Source organism: Oncorhynchus nerka, linkage group LG7 (genome assembly GCF_034236695.1).
Source record: "Oncorhynchus nerka isolate Pitt River linkage group LG7, Oner_Uvic_2.0, whole genome shotgun sequence".
Classification (NCBI taxonomy): Eukaryota; Metazoa; Chordata; class Actinopteri; order Salmoniformes; family Salmonidae; genus Oncorhynchus; species Oncorhynchus nerka.
This window is the reverse complement of record NC_088402.1, coordinates 27,879,442-27,898,746: the sequence shown is the minus strand read 5'-3', so window position 1 is coordinate 27,898,746 and position 19,305 is coordinate 27,879,442. Positions and strand designations below refer to the sequence as shown.

Below are 19,305 nucleotides of genomic sequence, written 5' to 3'. Positions count from 1 at the left end.
TGATCTGAGTGGGCATTCTATGTTGGATGTCTAGTTTGTCTGTTTCTATGTTTGGCCTGATATGGTTCTCAGAGGCAGGTGTTAGTCATTGTCTCTGCTTGGGAGCCATATTTAGGTAGCCTGTTTTGTCATTGTGGGTTGTGGGTTGTGGGTCATTGTGAGTTGTGGGTGATTGTCTATGTTAGTTGCTTGTGTCAGCACAGTTCTCATTATAGCTTCACGGTTGTTATTCGTTTATTGTTTTGTATTCAGTGTTCAGTGCTTTCTTTAATTAAAAAATCATCATGAAACACACCACGCTGCATTTTGGTCCGCTCCTTACGACGATCGTGACACATCTCTATCGATCTGAATGCAAGTTATTTAAAGCCTAATATTATGATGTGATACATTTATTAGAGCAGCACCTTAACTGGAAACACTGAGTATGAATAGAGACAGTAATATGCATGTATAGTAAAAACAAGTGTAAAAACCACACACATACTGTGTTTGTGTGTGTGTGTACTTTGGCAGCATCTAAGACACACCCACCCCTTCTCAGCCTCCAACTTATAGCCCTGCACACTGCTGCTATTGACTCACTCCTCCCCATGACCGAACAGAGAACAGAGCAGCACTCCGAGCTCCTCTCTCACCCTACGCTCATCTCACCACACCTGGGATCCACATCCAGCCGTCCCCCTCCTGCTATCAGACAACCAAAGGAACCATGGTGCTCTACCACAGGGAGTTTGACAAGGCAGGCAAGGCAGCCGGTCTCCAGATATGGAGGATAGAGAAGCTGGAGCTGGTCCCTGTGCCTGATAACCTGCACGGGAACTTCTATGTTGGGGACGCGTATGTGGTCCTCCACACTGTCAAACAGCGGGATAGCTGCTTCTACGATCTGCACTACTGGCTGGGTGAGAGAGTGTGTGTGTGTGTGTGTGTGTGTGTGCTTTAGTGCGTGTTTCCTCAGGCTGTTCAGCAGGATGTCACATGCTGGATGATTTGTTTATTGACGGAGGCTTATCAAACATTGGAGATGAATGTGAACATATTTTAGGGAGTGCCTCATAGATGTTAACGTTTTAAATCTACAGGCTGAAATCAACAGCATCATTTTATCATAATATTGTCATTAACATTAATAAATACATTGGCAAAAAAACACTTAGCATCAAAGGCCATACGGTTCTAACAGTGTTATAACACATTCAGTTCGTCATAGGATCATATCTGTGTAGATGTATTCATATAGGAGAAGAACAGGTTGCACATACAAGACAGAACAAGAGAGATGGTTTGGCTTGTATTGGAGAAGGAATGGTGACACCACAAATTCAGATATAGGATGCTAACGATGTTGAGAAAGATGGTTGAGAAATGGATACAATAATCACTATTATGTGGTTTTCAGTTAAATGTTTCAGTTAATACTCCGTGCCCATTCACACTCTGAATGGCACACATACGTAATCCATATCTCAATTGTCTCGAGGCTAAAATATCCTTTTTTAACCTGTCTCCTCCCCTTCATCTACACTGATTGAAGTGGATTTAACAAGTGACATCAATAAGGGATCATAGCTTTCATTTGGATTCACCTGGCCTGTCTATGTCAAGGAAGAAGAGGTGTTCCTAATGTTTCATACACTCAGTGTATGTGTTGTATGTGTTATTGTCCCCCATAGTGGTTCCACTGTCATTTCACAACTGTGTGAGCCCTCAAGGTGCTGTTGTCTGTTACTGTAGACAGAAGAAAGTCAACCAATTTTGTCATCAGCTGAGTTAAAACAAAAAAAAAGTTTAGCCTGAAGTAGGAAACAAAAGTGATTATCTGGTTAAAGGCCAGGCGAGTTGCCATATCCTAACGCTTCCTGGACAATTCTCAGATTTTAAGATTCTGAGATAAGGACATTCAAGGTAGAGGTCGTAAACTATATCAGTCATCTTTGCACACATCATGGGACGGTGATGTTTTCCCTTCCTATCAGGACTATAGCCACTCTGGAAAACAATCAAGGCGTTTCATGAACCTTTGAGTAAGTACTCTGTTCAGCTGTCTCAGAGTACACACTACCTGAAAGTACTGTCAGATTAAGGTAGATTATTGTAGAAACATGGTGTTGTACAGCTGTTGTGGTGGAGCTATGGAACCATGCAAGTCAAGTCTACTGAACTGTAACACTAGCTTCCTTCCTTGACACATCTCTCTCTCTTTCTCTCTCTCTCCTCCTCTCTCTTTCCCCACTCACCAACTCCCATCTGAATACGAACATCAATAGCACCACTAAGATGTTAGGTTGTCCTTCCTCTCCTCATCATGAATCATTAACCAGTAACGACACTAATGGGCCTCCGATAGGTTTCCTTGCCATTTTACTTGCTGCTATGGGCTTTAATTTCTTCCTCATTATGACTTGGTATGACATGGACTGTTAACCATGAGGCCTTCAAGGTAACCCGAACAGGATGCCAGATCCTGGGATTAAACCTCTGTAGTGGTGTTTATTTTGTATTTAACCTTTATTTAACTAGTCAGTTAAGAACAATTTCTTATTTACAATGACGGGCTACCAAAAGGCAAAAGGCCTCCTGCAGGGACGGGGCTGGGATTCATAATAAAAATATAAGACTAAACACACATCACGACAAGAGAGACACCACAACACTACATAGAGACCTGACAGCGCATGCTATACATGACAACACAACATGGTACAGTAGCAACACCACATGACAACAACTTGGTAGCAACACAACATGGTACAGTAGCAGCACAAAATATGGTACAAACATTATTGGGCACAGACAACAGCACAAAGGTCAAGAAGGTAGAGACAATAATACATAACACGAAGCAGATACAACTGTCAGTAAGAGTGTCCATGATTGAGTCTTTGAATGAAGAAAGTGTTTGTTGCAGCTCGTTCCAGTCGCTAGCTGCAGTGAACTGAAAAGAGGAGCGACCCAAGGATGTGTGTGGGTTTTGAATGTGGAGGATGAGGGCTGAAGTAGATATCTCAGATAGGGGGGAGTGAGGCCTAAGAGGGTTTTAGAAATGCGCATCAACCAGTGGGTCTTACAACGGGTTTACAGAGATGACCAGTTTACAGAGGAGTGTACAGTGCAGTGATGTGTCCTATAAGGAGCATTGGTGGCAAATCTGATGGACGAATGGTAAAGAACATCTAGCCGCTCGAGAGTAACCTTACCTGCAATCTATAAATTACATCTCCGTAATCGAGCATGGGTAGGATGGTCATATGAATCAGGGTTAGTTTGACAGCTGGGGTGAAAGAGGAGCAATTATGATAGAGGAAACCAAGTCTAGATTTAACTTTAGCCTGCAGCTTTGATATGTTTTTGAGTATAATACTGTATCGTCTGCATATAAATGGATGAGAGAGCATCCTACTGCCTGAACTACAGTATGTTGTTGTAATGTATGGGTGGTGTGCAGCCACCCATACATTTACAATGGCAACATGCAAAGCTGGTAGACTCTGTTTCAGAGTGAAAATGCATTAAAGTACTAAAATAGAGCATACTATGAGCATTAGAGTCATAACATCAACCAGGCAGTTTGTGCTGAAGTTGTGCTAAATTTCCTCTGTCTAAACTTGAATAGTCTCTCATTTCATACTAACATTTATCACATTGTATTTAAGTGCTGTACCACTCATGCTCTCTCCTCAGGTAAGGAGTGCAGCCAGGACGAGAGCACGGCGGCGGCCATCTTTACTGTTCAGCTGGATGATTTCCTAGGAGGGAAGCCTGTCCAGTACCGAGAACTGCAGGGGTTCGAGTCCACTGCCTTCACACGATACTTCAAGGGAGGCATCACATACAAAGTACAATATTGTTTTACTGATGCATTTTATTTCACTAATATTAGATTTGTTCCTTTATCTGTGTTACTGCTATTTACTACGAGAATATATGGTGTTATACTGAACCAGAACGCACACTTATTTTTTAGCAGTGAACATTCATTCCATTTGCCACATTTTACAGACCCTGGGCATCATATGCTGAAGGTGTGCTATTAAATAATCACTTGTTACAACGTTTTGTTTGACCCTGACCATGGGCAGCAACAGTGACTCATGGGATGGAAAAGGAGCTTGGTGTAGAGGGAAAAGGAGCTTGGTGTAGAGGGAAAAGGAGCTTGGTGTAGAGGGAAAAGGAGCTTGGTATAGAGGGAAAAGGAGCTTGGTGTAGAGGGAAAGGGAGCTTGGTGTAGAGGGAAAAGGAGCTTGGTGTAGAGGGAAAAGGAGCTTGGTGTAGAGGGAAAAGGAGCTTGGTGTAGAGGGAAAGGGAGCTTGGTGTAGAGGGAAAGGGAGCTTGGTGTAGAGGGAAAAGGAGCTTGGTGTAGAGGGAAAAGGAGCTTGGTGTAGAGGGAAAAGGAGCTTGGTGTAGAGGGAAAAGGAGCTTGGTGTAGAGGGAAAAGGAGCTTGGTGTAGAGGGAAAAGGAGCTTGGTTAGAGGGAAAAGGAGCTTGGTGTAGAGGGAAAAGGAGCTTGGTGTAGCTTGGGGAAAAGGAGCTTGTATAGAGGGAAATAGAGGTAGAGGGAAAAGGAGCTTGGTATAGAGGGAAAAGGAGCTTGGTGTAGAGGGAAAAGGAGCTTGGTGTAGAGGGAAAAGGAGCTTGGTGTAGAGGGAAAAGGAGCTTGGTGTAGAGGGAAAAGGAGCTTGGTGTAGAGGGAAAAGGAGCTTGGTGTAGAGGGAAAAGGAGCTTGGTATAGAGGGAAAAGGAGCTTGGTATAGAGGGAAAAGGAGCTTGGTGTAGAGGGAAAAGGAGCTTGGTGTAGAGGGAAAAGGAGCTTGGTGTAGAGGGAAAAGGAGCTTGGAGTAGAGGGAAAAGGAGCTTGGTGTAGAGGGAAAAGGAGCTTGGTATAGAGGGAAAAGGAGCTTGGTGTAGAGGGAAAGGGAGCTTGGTGTAGAGGGAAAAGGATCTTGGTGTAGAGGGAAAAGGAGCTTGGTGTAGAGGGAAAGGGAGCTTGGTGTAGAGGGAAAAGGAGCTTGGTGTAGAGGGAAAAGGAGCTTGGTGTAGAGGGAAAAGGAGCTTGGTGTAGAGGGAAAAGGAGCTTGGTGTAGAGGGAAAGGGAAAACAGTTCTGTGTTCCACACGTTGTTTGTTTTCTTGGTCCTGAACATTTCGTGGTTTTCCGTAATATTGCCTAATCGCTAGAAGGAAAATACTTGACACACTACCCTTGTTCAACCTCATAGGGTACTTATAGGCCCTGACATTTCCTTTTGTATGTTGTTTCAGGGATGTTTGTGTTGGGTACTACGTAACTGTGTACCTTGTTTTGTATGTGATGTATAATACGTATGTACATCTGCGTCTTGAACTGCTTGCTTTTAAACTGAGCAAGACAAATTCCCTCTTGAGGGCAATAAATGATTCTATCCTAATCTACTCTTTTCTATTCTACTCTATTTTATTCTATTCTATTCTATCCTGTTCTATTCTAGGCCGGAGGCGTGGCCTCTGGGTTCCATCACGTGGTCACCAACGACCTGTCAGCTCTGAGACTATTCCACATCAAAGGTCGCCGTGTCGTCAGGGCAACCGAGGTCACCCTCAACTGGTCCAGCTTCAACAGAGGGGACTGCTTCATCGTGGACCTGGGAGCAGTATGTTTTGATTGATTGATCTACCGATTGACTGATTAAGTCATTGATGGATCGGTAGATTGTACTCTGGCCTCCCTCTATGTGAGAGTTTACCATATAGATATAGAACATGTATCAATGATATAGTGTCTATGGTAGTAACACTGCCTCTGCCAAGAGGTCCAGACTTTCATGGCACATATGGTAGTGCCCTCAGTGGCCCTGTAACAACAGTTCATTTGTTTGACTGTCACTATCCTGAGAAACCTGATTCATTGCCTAGACTTCACTGTGTAAGCAAACTTCAAATTCTGCTGAAACACAAACATTGTCCGTTCGGCTTGAGTTCTTATTAAATCCCAAACATATGAAGGCCTGTGTTATGTTGACTTAAGGTGGGTATCAAGATCATTTGATATACAAGGTATTCTAATGTTTACCTAATTCAATTCGAAAGCTATTCTCTTCTGTTTGAATATTGCCAGAAGCAGTGACCCTGTGGTGACCCTGTGGTGACCCACTGGTTTTGAACCGGGGTTGTCTTATTGCCACAAGATTGTGTTAGTTAGCCCTCGAAGCTAAAGCCTTTATGCACCTGGAACTTCATAAAGTGTGCAACAGCCCTCTTTCCAACTGAACCATATCTGTTACCTGTCTCTAGGTTATCTACCAGTGGTGCGGTTCAGAGTGCAACAAGTTTGAGCTCCTGAAGGCAGCACAGGTGGCTGCCGGTATCCGTGACAATGAGAGGAATGGCCGAGCAAAACTGGTTGTCGTGGAGGAAGGGAGAGAGCCGTCTACGTTAACTGAGGTGACAGATGTTCATTCAACACAACATTTAACTTTCATTCCCTAGTCTAGTGTTTGTACTCTTGAATTGAAATTAGCTGCAAAACTGTATGACAGTTAAGTAATCTACTTTTGTGTGCCATCATTTCGCTATCTCCTTTGTCAATGTTATCTTCGTGGTTTTTGTCTTTGTGTTTTTACCTGTCAACCCTAACAGGTACTCGGCAACAAGCCAAATCTACCAGAAGGTGATGACAATGACGATATGGTGGCAGATATCTCCAACAGGAAGATGGCCAAACTCTACATGGTATGGTCACACACACACACACACACACACACACACACACACACACACACACATTCAAACTCATCTCGTTGTTGTTCCTTCCAGGTATCTGATGCATCCGGAGCGATGCAGGTGACCCTGATCTCAGAGGAGAACCCGTTCTCTCAGAGCCATCTGCTGTCTGACGAGTGCTTCATCCTGGACCACGGGAAGAGCAGGATGATCTTCATCTGGAAAGGTACGTATTTAAACTGCTGAACATCTTTATCTTGACTAAATTCATCCCTCATCCTTTTATACCTCCCACCTTTTATGTACCTCTTCTTCTGCATGAATCATCCAACATCACCCATAAAGGCCGTAACGCCAACCCCAGCGAGAGGAAGACTGCCATGAAGACTGCTGAGGGCTTCATCAAGCAGATGGGCTACCCACCTAACACACAGGTTCATGCTCGTTATCATCCATCTAGCATCAGTCATAATTGCTATGTTTGAATCATTTGGTTGAATCAACTCGTGACTCAAATATCATGTCAGTTCACGTCCTGCTAAACTGATCGGGACTGAAGGCGAGTTGATCCCCAACCCTGACGTTCATAGGAACAACTCTTTATCTCCAGATCCAGGTACTTCCAGAGGGTGGGGAGACTCCTATCTTCAAACAGTTCTTCCAGGGGTGGAGGGATAAGAACCAGAGCGAGGGGTTCGGAAAAGTATTTGTGACCGAGAGGATTGCTAAGATACAACAGGTGGAGTTCGATGCCTCCAAGCTCCATGAGTCCCAAAGCATGGCAGCCCAGCATAACATGGTGGACGACGGCACAGGGGACACTCAGGTACAGGACCAAGTGTTACCACCCCAAGACGTGGTTAGCCCACTGAGCTAAGGTCTAAGCTATAGGTTGGGACACTAACACAGGCCTTCAGGTATCAGGCAAGCTTCCTCATTACGCATGTGTTACAAGGAGTGAATAAGCATATATCCTAATACATGCTAATGTACAAATGAGTCAGGTGTTTTATTCCACTGACAATCCCAATCACATAGATTGTTAAACAAATTATAGTAGAATAACCAGCCAGATGCATGTTTCATGTTCCAGATCTTCAGAGTGGAGAGCAGTGGTCGAGTCCCAGTTGACCCAAAGACGTATGGTCAGTTCTATGGAGGAGACTGTTACATCATCCTCTATACATATAAGAGAGGACAGATCATCTACACCTGGTGAGTCTGGTAGACCTGTACTTATATTTTCAATTAGATTGATTGGTTGGTTGGTTGGTTGATTGGTTGGATGGGTGGGTGAATGGATGGATTGATCCCAATACTTCCTGTGGCAGGCAGGGGGCTAGCAGCACTCTAGATGAGCTCACAGCTTCAGCCTTCCTAACTGTGGAGCTGGATCGCTCTCTGGGAGGGAACGCAGTTCAGGTAGGACTAACCCAAATTAAGATGAGCATCTCTTATTGTTCAATGTCTATGAATGTCCAATGGAAATGTGTGTTCTGCTTTATCCCAACCCCTCTGAAAGACACCCACACACACACTGAGGCTGAAGAGGTTGGAGCAGATCGCCTTGTTGGAAATGTGTCAAAACTGTATAAAGTTTATAAATGGATGTTTTTTATATCACAGTAGTAAAGTGTGATACTAGAGGATGTTATTCTCTGCAGTCTACTGTGTATTAAATCCCCTAATTTGACTGCCGTATCAGGGTTTACTTTCCATGCCTTCGGGGCAGAACGGAATCTTTTCTCTGTATGTGAAATTGGCATCCCTTAATCTGATTCAATGATTTATGACCAACAGGTAGCACAGGGTGCTGCTTGTAGAGAGACACTGGGAGATTCTCAATTGGTTTTTACTAACTCCCTTGTCCCCTCCATTTTTTGAAAAAGTTGAAAGGTAATCAAGAGGAGGGGAGGAAAGGAAATGTGGAAACAAATTCACTTGTATGAAATGAGACTCTCCTTCTCCACTCATGCATCATCAAGCAAACCAAGAGAGTAGGACTGTAAGGTTCTATCTGCAAAAATATGATTCTGAGATGTTTGGTTTTAAAGTTTCAACCACTCATTGGTTTGCATGGTATCAGCTATTTTTTATCTTCTATTATTTTAAACTTAATTACATGAATTGGGGGAATTTACAGTGCTACTGTTGAAGTCGGAAGTTTACATACACCTTAGCCAAATACATTTAAACTCAGTTTTTCACAATTGCTTACATTTAATCAGAGTAAAAATTCCGTCTTAGGTCAGTTAAGATCACAACTTTATTTTAAGAATGTGAAATGCCAGAATAATAGTAGAGAGAATGATTTATTTCAGCTTTTATTTCTTTCATCACATTCCCAGTGGATCAGAAGTTTACATACACTCAATTCATATTTGGTAGCATTGCCTTTAAATTGTTTAACTTGGGTCAAACATTTCGGGTAGCCTTCCACAATAAGTTGGTGAATTTTGCCCCCTTCCTCCTGACAGAGTTGGTGTAACTGAGTCAGGTTTGTAGGCCTCCCTGCTCGCACACGCTTTTTCAGTTCTGCCCACAAATTTTCTATAGGATTGAGGTCAGGGATTTGTGATTGTCACTCCAATACCTTGAATTTGTTGTCCTTAAGCCATTTTGCCACAACTTTGCTTGCAAGTATGCTTGGGGTCCATTTGGAAGACCCATTTGCGACCAAGCTTTAACTTCCTGACTGATGTCTTGAGATGTTGCTTCAATATATCCACTTCCATTTTCCTACCTTATGATGCCATCTATTTTGTGAAGTGCCTCCTGCAGTCCCTCCTGCAGCAAAGCACCACCACAACATGATGCTGACACCCCCGTGCTTTACGGTTGGGATGGTGTTCTTTGGCTTGCAAGCCTCCCCCTTTTTCCTCCAAACATAACGATGGTCATTATGGCCAAACAGTTCTATTTTTGTTTCATCAGACCAGAGGACATTTCCCCAAAAAGTACGATCTTTGTCCACATGTGCAGTTGCAAACTGTAGTCTGGCTTTTTTATGGCGGTTTTGGAGCAGTGGCTTCTTCCTTGCTAAGCAGCCTTTCAGGTTATGTCGATATAGGACTCGTTTTACTGTGGATATAGATGCTTTTGTACCTGTTTCCTCTAACATCTTCACAAGGTCCTTTGCTGTTTTTCTGGGATTGATTTGCACTTTTCACACCAAAGTACGTTCACCTCTAGGAGACAGAATACATCTCCTTCCTGAGCAGTATGACGGCTGCGTGGTCCCATGGTGTTTATACTTGCATACTATTGTTTGTACAGATGAACGTGGTACCTTCAAGTGTTTGGAAATTGCTCCCAAGGATGAACCAGACTTGCAGAGGTCTACAATAATTTTTCTGTGGTCTTGGCTGATTTCTTTTGATTTTCCCATGATGTCAAGCAAAGAGGCACTGAGTTTGAAGGTTGTGCTTGAAATACATCCACAGGTACACCTCCTATTGACTCAAATGATATCAATTAGCCTATCAGAAGCTTCTAAAGCCATGACATCATATTCTGGAATTTTCCAAGCTGTTTAAAGGCACAGTCAACTTAGTGTATGTCAACTTAGTGTATGTAAACTGGAATTGTGATACACAGTAGATTATAAGTGAAATAATCTGTCTGCAAACAATTGTCGGAAAAATGACTTGTGTCATGCACAAAGTAGATTTGCCAAAACTATAGTTTGTTAACAAGACATTTGTTGAGTGGTTGAAAAACGAGTTCTAGTGACTCCAACCTAAGTGTATGTAAACTTCCGACTTCAACTGTATATTCTGTAGATAAACATTGAACAGAATAAGGCTATGTCAATAGCTGAATTTGGACAAAAATACAGATGGAACCTTTTAGCCCAAACTTTCAAAATTATGTTTACAGGGGAGGATTCCCAAAATAAATGTGTAAAGTGATACAACAAATGTAGCTAGTTGTGGCAGACATTGTATAGATAAACATTAAGTAGAGTATTGTTTTTAAATGTCTGCATGCTTTTCTCCACCAAGAAAACAGCTGATTCAAAGGGGTGTGGCATATTGTAAAACACTGTGCTAGAGGCCGTGAGGATGCTCTTGTGTGGCATATTGTAAAACACTGTGCTAGATGCCGTGAGGATGCTCTTGTGTGGCATATTGTAAAACACTGTGCTAGATGCCGTGAAGATGCTCTTGTGTGGCATATTGTAAAACACTGTGCTAGAGGCCATGAAGATGCTCTTGTGTGGCATATTGTAAAACACTGTGCTAGATGCCGTGAGGATGCTCTTGTGTGGCATATTGTAAAACACTGTGCTAGATGCCGTGAGGATGCTCTTGTGTGGCATATTGTAAAACACTGTGCTAGATGCCGTGAGGATGCTCTTGTGTGGCATATTGTAAAACACTGTGCTAGATGCCGTGAGGATGCTCTTGTGTGGCATATTGTAAAACACTGTGCTAGATGCCGTGAGGATGCTCTTGTGTGGCATATTGTAAAACACTGTGCTAGATGCCGTGAGGATGCTCTTGTGTGGCATATTGTAAAACACTGTGCTAGATGCCGTGAGGATGCTCTTGTGTGGCATATTGTAAAACACTGTGCTAGAGGCCGTGAGGATGCTCTTGTGCGGCATATTGTAAAACACTGTGCTAGATGCCGTGAGGATGCTCTTGTGCGGCATATTGTAAAACACTGTGCTAGAGGCCATGAAGATGCTCTTGTGTGGCATATTGTAAAACACTGTGCTAGATGCCGTGAGGATGCTCTTGTGTGGCATATTGTAAAACACTGTGCTAGATGCCGTGAGGATGCTCTTGTGTGGCATATTGTAAAACACTGTGCTAGATGCCGTGAGGATGCTCTTGTGTGGCATATTGTAAAACACTGTGCTAGAGGCCGTGAGGATGCTCTTGTGTGGCATATCGTAAAACACTGTGCTAGAGGCCGTGAGGATGCTCTTGTGGGGCATATCGTAAAACACTGTGCTAGAGGCCGTGAGGATGCTCTTGTGCGGCATATTGTAAAACACTGTGCTAGATGCCGTGAGGATGCTCTTGTGCGGCATATTGTAAAACACTGTGCTAGATGCCGTGAGGATGCTCTTGTGTGGCATATTGTAAAACACTGTGCTAGATGCCGTGAGGATGCTCTTGTGTGGCATATTGTAAAACACTGTGCTAGATGCCGTGAGGATGCTCTTGTGTGGCATATTGTAAAACACTGTGCTAGATGCCGTGAGGATGCTCTTGTGTGGCATATTGTAAAACAATGTGCTAGATGCCGTGAGGATGCTCTTGTGCATCCTCTGTCAAAGAAGGTAATTGAGGAGTGGAGCAGACGCCTTTGTTTGCCTACTAACGAATTGACCACTTATCGGTTTCTGGGTCATGGAGGAGAGAGGACGGAGGAGTCCAGGAGAGGACGTTCTTTTTGGCCAAATGAGAATCTCCCACTGTATATGTGTTATAGTGCCCCCTAATGACTGTCTGTACAACATAGGTCTCTACCTTGCCCTCCAGCTATGGCTTCGCTATCCATGACCTCCTGTACCAAATTGCATATGCGTTAATAATCTATTTTGGTTCCCTAGGTGAGAGTGTCCCAAGGTAAAGAGCCTGCCCATCTCCTGAGTCTGTTCAAAGACAAGCCCCTCATCGTGTACAAGAGTGGTACCTCACGCATCGGAGGCCAGGCACCTGCGGCCCCCACACGCCTGTTCCAGGTCCGACGTAACCTGGGCACCATCACACGCATCGCAGAGGTTAGAATGTTCTCCCACACAGACACACACCTCTGGTTGTTTCATTGGCAGTGATGGAAGGTAAACACACATACATGGAGTTTACACACATGTTTCTGGGTTTATGCACCGATCATGCTAAATGACATTTATGCTGCTCGTTTGTGGTTTCCTGTCATCTAGATGGAGGTCAGCATTTCCTCAGCTTTTATTCTCGCCACTAGATCCCAGTTGCCTTGTCTGTTGTGTGTTGTGGTAGGTGGAGGCGGAGGCTGGCAGCCTGAACTCTAACGATGCCTACCTGCTGAAGATGCCCGCGGGGCAGAGCTACCTGTGGGTGGGTAAGGGCGCCATCGAGAATGAGGAGCGGGGAGCCCGGTACCTGAGTCAGGTGCTGAAGTGTCTGACACAACGCATCGTAGAGGGACAGGAACCAGGTGAGAACACAGATTCCTTGGCCTGGGCCCATATTCAGAAAGCGTCTCAGGGGAGGAGTACTAATCCAGTACCAGTTTTCCTTTTAACTCATAATAAGTAAGAGTATATGGACAGGGTCCTGCTATTGGATCAGAACTGCTGCTCTGAGAAGCTTTATGAATATGGGCCCTGATATGGCACCATGATAATGATGTGTGATGTAGTACTCAGGAGAGTCACCAGGGGGAACACTGAGACAAGGAAAGTTTTGAGGCAGATTGAGGATTTTAGTCCTAAAATGAATATCACCCGTTCAAGATGCACAGAAACTCAAGCAGATGTGTTATGTTTGGTTGTAGCGGACCTCTGGGCAGCGTTAGGGGGGAAGAAGGACTACCAGACATCAGAGAGACTGGAGAGTAGCCGCACTCAACAACCTCGCCTGTTCGCCTGCTCCAACAAGACTGGCAGGTTCATAGTGAGTACCACACACACATACTCACCCACACACACACACACACACACACAAACACACAAACACGCAAATAGATAGCTAGCTAGATAGATTATAAATGCTGTCTACAGATTGAGGAGGTTCCAGGAGAGTTCAGTCAGGAGGACCTGGCAGAGGATGACGTGATGCTGTTGGACGTCTGGGATCAGGTATGGAGCTTGTTACCCTTCCCCAAATTAAAATGTTCAGCCCATTTTTACCTCTATGAAGGTTGAATTATATTGATGTTAATGTTTTGTGATAGGTGTTTATCTGGATTGGCAAAGATGCCAATGAAGTTGAGAAAACTGAATCTGTAAAATCTGGTGAGTTTTGGTCTTTGTCTTATGTGTGTATATAGTAGTTAATTTTTCGTATAGTAAGTTTAATGTGTAGTTTAATATGTCGCCTCTTCACTGTTGACGTTGAGACTGGTGTTTTGCCGGTACTATTTAATGAAGCTGCCAGTTGAGGACTTGTGAGGCATCTGTTTCTCAAACTAGACACTCTAATGTACTTGTCCTCTTGCTCAGTTGTGAACCGGGGCTTCCTGCTCCTCTTTCTATTCTGGTTAGAGCCAGTTCTGTTCTGTGAAGGGAGTAGTACACAGCGTTGTACGAGATCTTCAGTTTCTTGGCAATTTCTCACATGGAATAGCCTTCATTTCTCAGAACAAAAATAGACTGACGAGTTTCAGAGGAAAGTTATTTGTTTCTGGCCATTTTGAGCCTGCAATCGAACCCACAAATGCTGATGCTCCAGATACTCAACTAGTCTAAAGAAGGCCAGTTTTATTGCTTCTTTAATCAGAACAATAGTTTTCAGCTGTGCTAACATAATTGCAAAAGGGTTTTCTAATGATAAATTAGCCTTTTCAAATGATAAACTTGGATTAGCTAACACCACGTGTCATTGGAACACAGGAGTGATGGTTGCTGATAATGGGCCTCTGTTTGCCTATGTAGATATTCCATTAAAAATCAGCGGTTTCCAGCTACAATAGTCATTTACAACATTAACAATGTCTACACTGTATTTCTGATCAATTTGATGTTATTTTAATGGACAAAAAAAACGTGTTTTTCTTTCAAAAGCAAGGATATTTCTAAGTGACCCCAAACTTTTTAACGGTAGTGTATATATATATATATATCAGTATTTCCCTTTTAATATACACTGAGTGTACAAAACATTAATGCTCTTTCCATGACAAAGACTGATCAAGTAAATCCAGGTGAAAGCTATGATCCCTTATTGATATCACTTGTTAAATCTTCTTCAATCAGTGGAGATGAGCATTGAGATATGGATTGTGTATGTGTGCCATTCAGAGTGGCAAGGCATAAGATTTAAGTGCCTTTGAACTTGATATAGTAGTAGGCGGCACACACATTGGTTTGTGTCGAGAACTGCAATGCTGCTGGGTTTTTCACACTCAACAGTTTCCTGTGTGTATCGAGAAAGGTCCACCACCCAAAGGACATCCAGCCAACTTGATACAACTGTGGGAAGCATTGGAGTCAACAAGAGCCAGCATCCCTGTGGAAAGCTTTTGACTCCTTGTACAGTCCATGCCCCTACGAACCGAGGCTGTTCTGAGGGCAAAGGGGAGCGCAACTCAATATTAGGAAGGTGTTCCTGTCTGTTTTGTACACTCAGAAAAGAGTGTGTTCCCACTTCAAATACACAATGGTTTATCCCATTGATTGACAGTGTCTATGTGCTCCCTTCCTTACAGCCAAGACATACATAGAGACGGATCCGGGGGTTCGGGATAAGAGGACCGCCATAGTGGTGGTGAAGCAGGGTCATGAACCCCCCACCTTCACAGGGTGGTTCCTGGGCTGGGACACGGCACGCTGGGACTCACACACCGTGGCCAGGACCATGAAGACACTGCAGATTTAGCATAAATGAATCCCAACAGTTATAACACTGTAATAACACAGTTTAGACATTTATAACATCCACTCTGTATTCAGCCAAGGGTTTCCAGATACTATTGTGAAATGAGGGTTAACTAGCCATTCATGGACTAGTGTTGGGCTAAGGAAGCGCAAAGTACTTTACTTTTATTTGTATTTGTTTGCTTTACTTTTAGGCCTGCTATGTGTCATTTTATTTGACATTTGAGTCATTTAGCAGATGCTCTTATCCAAAGCAACATCCTGTAGCGAGTGAATACCTTCTTTTCTTTTTTCTTGCTGGTCCCCCGTGGGAATCAAACCCACAACCCTGGCGTTGCAAGCACCATGCTCTACCAGCTGAGCACACGGGACATCGTCTGATGTGCACCGCTTGGACATCTTTGTTGTTTATTTTTTATTTTTCTCGTTACATGAATTGTTGAGATGAAGATGAAACGCGAAAATATCTGATATATTATGTTGATTTGAATGCAGGTCTTTACATTTGGACTTCTGTAACTGTCTGGAAATGAATGTTGCTATTTGCTTTTTTTTATGATAGAAAATGCATAAAGCCTGCTGAGAGTTTCTGAAGTTGTTCTCAAATCTAGCCTAGCCTCACGAGCTTATGTGAAGGATTTGATCATCAGTCTGGTAATTACGAGGCTAAAAGTCTAACCCAGGGGATCCCGACATTTTTTGGCCCACAACACCGTTTTGATATCTGAATATTCTTGTGACCCCAACCGTGTGAAAAAAACAGCCAATGTTAACTTTTCTTATTTGACTCTGTGGCAGACAATTGAAAAACATTCTAACAGTATTTCTGATTGTCTACTCAACTCACCATAACATACTTTTAATGGGAGGCTATGACAGTCAATTGCAAATTAGTCTGACATATAATGTCTCTAACATCACCATCACTAATGAGATGGGTGTGCTAGATGAATGTCTCGTCGGAGCATCTCATAGTCAGGGGGCTTGGTCAACAGTGGTCAAGCTCAGACTGTGCTCATCCCCGCTGACGCATCCAACCTGGGTGGATATTTGGTTTTAATGCAGATGAGAGCATGGTTTGCTTTTGAAAGACTCTAAAGGACTATCATGTCAGGACTACCTGACATGATGACTCCTTGCTGTCCCCAGTCCATCTGACCGTGCTGCTGCTCCAGTTTCAACTGTTCTGCCTGTGATGATTATTATTTGACCATGCTGGTCATTTATGAACATTTGAACATCTTGGCCATAATCTCCACCCGGCACAGCCAGAAGAGGACTGGCCACCATTTGATTTGATTTAAATCAATCAATTAAATGTATTTATAAAGCCCTTCTTACATCAACTGATGTCACAAAGTACTGTACAGAAACCCAGCCTAAAACCCCAAACAGCAAACAATGCAGGTATAGAAGCACGGTGGCTAGGAAAAACTCCCCAAAAAGGAGCTGCTCCGGTTCGTTGCTCTAAAGAGTTCTTTCCTCTGAATCCACTGATTTCGTCACTCATCTGTAGAAGGTTTTTCTATTTCCCCTGTATGCTTGCGTTCAGTTTACCAAAATGTCAAAACGGCACCTCAGTACCTCCAGGCTCTGATCAGGCCCTACACCCAAACAAGGGCACTGCGTTCATCCACCTCTGGCCTGCTCGCCTCCCTACCACTGAGGAAGTACAGTTCCCGCGCAGCCCAGTCAAAACTGTTCGCTGCTCTGGCCCCCCAATGGTGGAACAAACTCCCTCACGACGCCAGGACAGCGGAGTCAATCACCACCTTCCGGAGACACCTGAAACCCCACCTCTTTCAGGAATACCTAGGATAGGATAAAGTAATCCTTCTCACCCCCCTTAAAAGATTTAGATGCACTATTGTAAAGTGGCTGTTCCACTGGATGTCTTAAGGTGAACGCACCAATTTGTAAGTCGCTCTGGATAAGAGCGTCTGCTAAATGACTTAAATGTTAAATGTAATGTCTCTTAAATAGGCAAGGACACACATTAAATCCATTGTGAATGACAACATTTCCTCTCTCAATGCGAAAACCCCCTTCGATAACCACCAAGCCTCTGTGTGAAATAAGACATTGTCATGCTCAGATCCCATATCTCCACATAGTTTTGTGAACAGGCGTGATCGCCATGGATGTGGTTTGATGTAGTTTGCCGCAGTGCCTTCCGCAGTGCCTTCAGCCTTCTTCTAAAATTGATTCAATAAAACAATTTCCTCAGCAATCTACACACAATACCCCATAATGACATAAGTGAAAACAGGTTTTTAGAAATGTTTGGAAATGTATTAAAAACAGAAAACAGAAAAACCTCATTTACATAAGTATTCAGACGCTATGCTATGAACCTATATATTGAGCTCAGATGCATCCTGTTTCCATTGATCATCCTTGAGATGTTTCTATACCTGGATTGGAATCCGCCTGTGGTAAATTCAATTGATTGGACATGATTTGAACTCTTTGGCCTGAATGCCAAGCATCACGTCTGGAGGAAACCTGTCACCATCCCTACGGTGAAGCATGGTGGTGGAAGCATCATGCTGTGGGGATGATTTTCAGCAGCAGGGACAAGGAGACTAGTCAGGATCGAGGCAAAGATGAACAGAGCAAAGTACAGAGAGATCCTTGATGAAAACCTGCTCCAGAGCACTCAGGACCTCAGACTGGGGCAAAGGTTGACCTTCCAGCAGGACAATGACCCTAAGCACAAAGCAAAGACAATGCAGGAGTGGCTTCTGGACAAGTCTCTGAATGCCATTGAGTGGCCCAACCAGAGCCCCGACTTGAACTTCTCTGGAGAGACCTGGAAATAGCTGTGCAGTGACGCTCCCCATTCAACTTGACAGAGCTTGAGAGGATCTGCAGAGAAGAACGGGAGAAACTCCCCAAATACAGGTGTGCCAAGCTTGTAGGGTCGTAACCAAGAAGACTCAAGGCTGTAATCGCTGCCAAATGTGCTTCAACAAAGTACTGTGTAAAGGGTCTGAATACTTATGTAAATATGATATTTCAGTTTATTTATTTGAATTTGCATGAATTTTAAAAAAAACTGTTTTTGCTTTGACATTATGGGGTATTGTGTGTAGACTGATGAGGGGAGAAAACAATGTAATCAATTTTAGAATAAGGCTGTAACGTAACAAAATGTGGAAAAATTGAAGGGGTCTCATTACTTTCCGAATGCACTGTAAGCTGGGGAGTTTCCTCTTGATTGCATAAATTATTTGTTTAACAGCGTTATCTGACTTTGTCAATTGTTTTCACCATGTCAGTTGCAGGAGGTAATATCAGTCTCTGTAATAGTGTATGGTTTCGTAGCGGAGCGGACCTAGACATTCACCATGGGAATGGCTAAGTGCCTTGGTCAAGTGCGACCTTTTTTCCATGATCTGTGGGTGCACTCTAGCTGAATTTTAGATTTTAGATTTTAATCATTTTAATAAAGATTTTTAAGGTTAACCACATTACAATGATTTTGAGATATAAGGACAATATTATAATATATGTCTTTTTTTTCTCCAGATTTTTAAAATTATCCTATGACCCCATTTTCATATCAGGCGACCCCTAGTGTGGATAGCCTGTCAAATGAACTTGTAATTCATATCTGACAATATTCTAGAACTTGAAAAAGTCCCTTTTGATCACTTTACGATATTGAAAGAGGGACATAGGCTTTCCAATGGGGGATATCAGTTTCACTAGTAAATTGAGTGCACCATCCTACTGGACACATACGTCAATTCAACATCTATTCCACGTTGGTTCAATGTCAAATTACGTGGAAACAATGTTGACTCAACCAGTGTGTGACCTGTGGGATTTCACTGCGTTCTCATTTCAAAGGTCAATTTCAGGCCATCAGATAGAAATATTGAAACCGCTAAGAGATCAGACCAGATCTGAGAGACCACCCAAACCAGAGTAAAGGTGTTATTGATGGTCCTCGCCTCCTTAAATAAAGGAAATCACCCTGCTCTATGATCTTGCATGATTGCTTTTTTTCTCACATTGCACAGATATTCGGATCTAATTATACAATTATTTCTAAAAAATCGTCATACA

General features: G+C 43.2%; 1 protein-coding gene across 1 annotated transcript; it reads left to right on the top strand.

The window, feature by feature from the left end:
* Positions 1–593: 593 nt before the first annotated feature.
* Positions 594–19,221, top strand: LOC115131414 (scinderin-like). The gene is made up of 16 exons (XM_029663126.2): positions 594–905; positions 3,685–3,839; positions 5,468–5,629; positions 6,270–6,419; positions 6,615–6,707; positions 6,792–6,924; positions 7,044–7,132; positions 7,309–7,524; positions 7,792–7,913; positions 8,030–8,120; positions 12,265–12,435; positions 12,674–12,851; positions 13,191–13,309; positions 13,417–13,494; positions 13,590–13,650; positions 15,063–19,221. The coding sequence occupies exons 1-16, from the start codon at positions 713–715 to the stop codon at positions 15,230–15,232; spliced, it is 2,181 nt and encodes a 726-aa protein (XP_029518986.2). The 5' UTR covers positions 594–712; the 3' UTR covers positions 15,233–19,221.
* The last annotated feature ends 84 nt before the right edge of the window (positions 19,222–19,305 follow it).

What these genes read in the sequence shown, in the direction of transcription:
- LOC115131414 (XM_029663126.2), top strand. Translation starts at nt 713, where the DNA reads ATGGTGCTCTACCACAGGGAGTTTGACAAGGCAGGCAAGGCAGCCGGT. An exon ending in AGATGGCCAAACTCTACATG is followed by an intron (nt 6,708 to 6,791) that starts GTATGGTCACAC and finishes TGTTCCTTCCAG; the next exon opens with GTATCTGATGCATCCGGAGC. An exon ending in ACAAGACTGGCAGGTTCATA is followed by an intron (nt 13,310 to 13,416) that starts GTGAGTACCACA and finishes TGCTGTCTACAG; the next exon opens with ATTGAGGAGGTTCCAGGAGA.